Consider the following 5,472-nt stretch of genomic DNA (forward strand, 5'->3'; position numbering starts at 1 on the left):
GGGTTGATTGAAATTACTAGTATGTATGTTAAGTGTGGTGTACTTGTCCAAACGCAACAAGTCCTTGACAAGCTTCTTGTTCGGAATGTTGTCTCTTGGAGTGCCTTGATTTTTGGATATGCTTTAGTAGGGACAAGGCCATATATGCTCTAGGATATTTTCAACTGATGCAAAGAGAGGGAAACTGTCCAAAGACAATCACCTACACGTGCATCTTGAAGGCAAATGGCCAGCATCATGAAAGATGTTGGTATGAGCAAAAGAGTTCATGATGATATTGTTAGTCAGAGACTATTGATAGAAAAGGTGGTGCTTGCCACTGCCTTGATCGACATATATGCCAAATGCAATGTACTTCCTGTCCAAAATGCTATCTCTTGGAATGCACTTATCACGGATTATGCCCAACAGAGACATGGCCAGGAAGCTATGAACTGTTTTCCGCGGATGCAAAGAGAGGAAATCTCTCCAAATGCATCATTGTACACATGCATCTTGAAGGCATGTGGCATTATGCAAGATGCTTATATGGGCCAAATAATTCATGATGATATTGTTAGCCAGGGGATGTTGACAGAAAACCTCGTGCTTGGCCCAACCTTGGTCGACATGTATGCCAAATGAGGTGTACTTCATAAAGCACAAAAAGTGCTTGAGGAGCTTCCTATCCAGAATGTTGTCTTGTGGAATGCATTGATTGCCAAATATGACCAACAAAGTTAAAGCCAGGGACAAGAAGCTCTGGGCTGTTTGAGAGAGAGGTTTATATCATGGCAACAGGATACGTGATGATATTCATGATAGTGGGTTGATTGAAAATATCAGTATGTATGTCAAGTGTGGTGTACTTGTCCAAGCGCAACAAATCCTTGACAAGTTTCGTGTTTGAAGTGTTGTTTCTTGAAGTGCATTGATTTTGGGATATGACGAGCAGGGGTAGGGCCAGGAAGCTCTATATTGTTTTTAGCAGATGCAAAGAGAGTCCATCTTCTTGGGATTCAAGCCAATCGGCCGGACAGCCCACTTACTACTAATCCATCTACTAACTTAACCATGTATACACTTATTGTTTAATACAACAGAATAAGGAGCTGCAACAGGATAACATTGCTCTATGCTCCACCCAAAGCAGGTCTCTTTCTCTCTCTGCTCTCGCACTTGCACTCGCACACGCTTCCCGTGGCACCTTCAACTGGTATCAGAGCAGGGTTTGTGCTTGCCATTTTCGTGTCTGCGCGCGCATACTTTCAAAAGTGCAAACAGTTTTCCGATTTCGGCATCGGCAAATTCAACGTTCCGAAAGCGTTTCCATCAAGTGTCCTTCCATTTTACCCCCCTTTCGAAGTTGTTCGTTCAGTCGAAAGCTTCATCCGAGCTACGCTTCAAGAGTTATATTTTTCAACTCCACTTTTGCTACAGCTACAGCTACAAGTACAGGACACATGCATCCATCTCCTCACAAGTTCTTGCATACATACAGGACATCCAGGTTTCTTACAGGTTGCAGTGTTTTGCATCAGCACAGATTTCAATGGAAGTATTTGATGCACATATGCATTGTTTTGGCACTTTTGATAGTGCTTGAGCTCTTTTGAAAGCAGTTTTACTCCCCGTAGGGATTTTTTTACTGCTTGCACATTTCGTTTGGCGCCTGTTTGAGCGCCTATACTACACCTTGCAGTATTGTTGACAGTGGATGTACGTTGAGATTTGGAAACTGCCATATGTACCTTTTGTGGAGCCGAACCTCGCAGTATTGTTGACAGTGGATGTACGTTGAGATTTGGAAACTGCCATATGTACCTTTTGTGGAGCCGATTTGTCTTGTTTCTCGCACTTCCGATCGTTTCTGAGACTTGCTGTGGAGGCCCTTTCTGAGACTGGGCTGGTTTCTTGTCTGCATAACCTTTTGTGAGGATCGATATCATGAGGTTTTCTTAAGCTGGGGGATTGTCGAAGGTTGAGATCCTTTCAGTGATACAGGTTGCTGGAGTACCCCTTTTTTGTAGCCTCGCCATAGGACATGTATAGAGAGGGCTAGGTGCATTTGACGCCGTGTTGGCAGTCTTCGGTCAGCTTTTGACGTTTTATGCACAATTAGTGGTTGATGCGCCTGTCTTATGCTTTGAGAGAATTACTTTTAATGCGTTACTGATCTCTTATGACAGTTTTGGATTGAGATTCTTTCAGATTTTCTGGGAAAACTCTGCCGAATGTTTCCTAGAATTACCAGTGTTAATCGCCATAATATCTTTAGTTTGCAGCCATGTCATCTAGTGGTGAAAAGGATATTTACAATATCCAGAAATTTGATGGGACGAATTTTGCTATTTAGAAAGAGCAGATTCAAGATGTTCTTATACAAAAAGGCCAGCTGGATCCTATCATGGAGCGCCCAGAGGGCGAGTATACAGATGTTGAGTAGGAGAAACTTGATGCTAAGGCCAAATCTACACTCCGTTTGCATTTGGACAAATTTGTATACTTTACTATAGTTGGAGAAAGAACTGCTAGAGATGTTTGGGATAAGTTGTGTTCCAGTTATTAGAACAAAAGTGCCACTAATAAGGTTTTCTTGATGAAGAGGTTGTTTGACCTTCGTATGAAGGAAGAGGGCACTATTCCTACTCACGTTCAATATCATTTTCACTCAGTTCACCACTTAGGGTTTGGTCTTCGATGAGGAAATCAAATGTATCTTCTTGCTATGCAGTTTACCCTTGTCTTGGGATACGTTCTGTACTGCAATTAGCAACTCAGCACCTGGTACCAGTCTAGTGTACAGTGACGTCCTTGGGAGTCTGTTTACCGAGGAGATTCGCAGGAAATCTCTCGAAGGCAAGAAGGATGGTGATGCGTATGTTTCTAGTGATCAACAGAGGGGTCGCACTCAAAGCCGTGCCAAAAGCAAGCAACGTGGGGGCTCACACAATAAGTCTCGGAGTTCTATGCGTAATTTCGAGTGCTATCACTTCCATAAAAAAGGGCATGTGAAGAAGGATTATAGGAAATGGCAACAAAGCAAGAAGGATAAACACTACGATGAAACTTCTAAGGTTGATGATTCAAACAAGGGCAAAGCAAAGTTATAGGAGATCAATGTGCTAGAGTCCTCAAATGCTCCTATTGTAGAGACTCTTCCAGCGGTTCTTATGCCACTTACCTCTTACGTATTGGTCTTCACAACAGATCTACCTGTCGAGGCTCTTGTTACAGAAGATGCGCAGTATGCACAGAATTGGATAGTAGATTCTGGTGTGAGTTTCCATGTGACACCACATAGAGAGTGGTTCTCTACTTATTCTCACTCTTGTGGCAAAGTGAGACTTGGTGATGCTTATGAACTAGACATTGAGGGTGTCGAAAATGTCAAATTGCATCTAAGGAATGGCACGCACTTTACTTTATGTAATGTCAGACATGTGCCCAAGTTGACTAAAAGCTTGATTTCTGTTGGTCAGTTTGACGATTTGGGCTACAACACCACATTTGGCAGTGGTTCGTTAGATAGTATGCAAAGGTAATCTTGTTGTACTTAGAGGTTAGAAGCATGGTACCTTGTATTCCATGCATGTGTCAGATGTTGGTCATGATTACATATCTATAGGCGAGCTGTCGTCTACTGAGTTGTGGCATTGCCGGCTAGGTCATATTAGCCAAAAAGGAATGAGAACTCTGACTCGTTTTGGCTACTTACCTATCTTGTCTTATGTTGACTTTCCTGTTTGTGAGCACTGTATCTATGGAAAACAGACTAGGTCCGTGCACTTACCATTGGGTCAAAAGCGAGCTGAACCTCTAGATTTAATACATAGTGATGTTTGTGGTCCTATGTCAACCAAATCTCAAGGGGGTCCAGCTATTTTGTGACATTCATAGATGACTCTACTCGAAAGGTGTGGGCATATCCTTTGAAACATAAGAATCAAGTTCTTCCTGTGTTCCAAAATTTTTTAGCACTCCTTGAGAATTAGTCTGGCAAGAAAATCAATAGGTTGCGGACTAACAACGGTAGAGAGTATGTCTCTAAGGATTTTGAAAATCTATGTGCTAAAAGGGGGATTAAAAGGCATTTTACTGCACCATACACACCAGCTCAAAAAGGAGTTGCTGAGCGCATGAATCGTACGATTCAAGAGAGAGTCATAGCCATGCTTTCTAGGGCAAATCTCACACAAGGCTTTTGGGCAGAAGCCGTCTTGACCGAAGTGCACATTATAAATTGTTCGCCCAGTACACCATTGAATTATGAGATTCCAGAAGAGTTATGGTCCAAACGTAAGCCCCACTATGACCATCTACATGTTTTTGGTTGTGAAGCTTATACTCACATGCCTAAACAACTTCGACAGAAGCTAGAGCCAAAGTCACACAAATGTATTTTTATTGGATATGGTGCAGATAGAGAGATGGGATTCTTGTCTTTGGCACCCGGAATCTCATCGATTCATCCGTAGTTTAGATGTAATCTTCAATGAGTCAAAGATTCAACAAAGATTCAAGGAAATAGAGATTCGGAGAGTCACTTTTGAGGATGTTGCCTCGGAGACAGTGAAATCAACTTGAATGGGCTAGTGATGTACCTTTCACTAGAAATGCTCCAAAGGGAGTGGATAGCAATGGTCAAGGAGTGAGACGGTCTACTAGAGTATCTCGTCCACCTGCGTGTTTTGAGCCAGGTCTTGATTACATCATGTTGATCGATTGAGGTGAGCCAAGCTGCTACCAACAAGCCATGATGGCGGATGATGTGGTGAAGTGGGAGCAGGCTATGCAATCTGAGTATAACTCGATTCTGGCTAATGACACTTGGGACTTGGTAGAACTACCAAATGATACAAAAGCTTTACCTTGCAAATGGGTTTACAAGAAGAAATTTACCTCAGGTGATCCAAATCCAAAGTACAAGGCTAGACTTGTAGCCAAAGGGTTCAAACAGCAAAAGGGAGTCGATTTTGATGAAATCTTCTCACCTGTGGTCAAGATGACAACTCTTAGAACCGTACTTTGTCTTGTAGCAATTGAGGACATGGAACTTGTCCAGATGGATGTGAAGACAACATTTCTTCATGGGGATCTTGATGAGGATGTTTACATGCAGCAGCCTGAAGGGTTTGTTCAGGAGAACGCATCTCGTGAGGAGCTAGTATGTAAGCTCAAAAAGGAACTTTATGGCTTAAAGCAGGGTTCAAGGTAGTGGTATCATAAATCTGATGCATGTAATAGGTCTCAAGGATATAAAAGGATCAAAGAGGATCACTGCTTGTACACAAGAAAGCTAGATGATGGCTCGATGATCATTCTAGATTTGTATGTTGATGACATCCTTATAGCTAGGAAATCTATTGCGAAAATTGCCAACTTGAAGAAAACACTTAGCAATAATTTTGCAATGAAAGATTTGGGGGATGCTACAAACTTTCTTGGCATCCGAATCAGAAGAGATCGCAAACGTCGTATTCTTGAGTTATC

The 5,472-nt window shown here is 42.2% G+C and overlaps 1 protein-coding gene across 1 annotated transcript; it reads left to right on the top strand.

The window, feature by feature from the left end:
- Positions 1–225: 225 nt before the first annotated feature.
- LOC147422215 (pentatricopeptide repeat-containing protein At2g13600-like) lies at positions 226–889 on the top strand. The gene is made up of 2 exons (XM_086503038.1): positions 226–611; positions 781–889. Exons 1-2 carry the CDS (start codon positions 226–228, stop codon positions 887–889), a joined length of 495 nt encoding a protein of 164 aa, XP_086359164.1.
- The last annotated feature ends 4,583 nt before the right edge of the window (positions 890–5,472 follow it).

The sequence above is a fragment of the Adiantum capillus-veneris genome, chromosome 27 (assembly GCF_014529385.1).
Source record: "Adiantum capillus-veneris isolate H3 chromosome 27, ASM1452938v2, whole genome shotgun sequence".
Classification (NCBI taxonomy): Eukaryota; Viridiplantae; Streptophyta; class Polypodiopsida; order Polypodiales; family Pteridaceae; genus Adiantum; species Adiantum capillus-veneris.

Bases quoted from the DNA above. Each gene is read 5' to 3' on its own strand.
- LOC147422215 (XM_086503038.1), top strand. From the start codon at position 226: ATGGCCAGCATCATGAAAGATGTTGGTATGAGCAAAAGAGTTCATGAT. The intron at 612-780 runs GTATGCCAAATG...TCATGGCAACAG, and splicing joins GGCCCAACCTTGGTCGACAT to GATACGTGATGATATTCATG.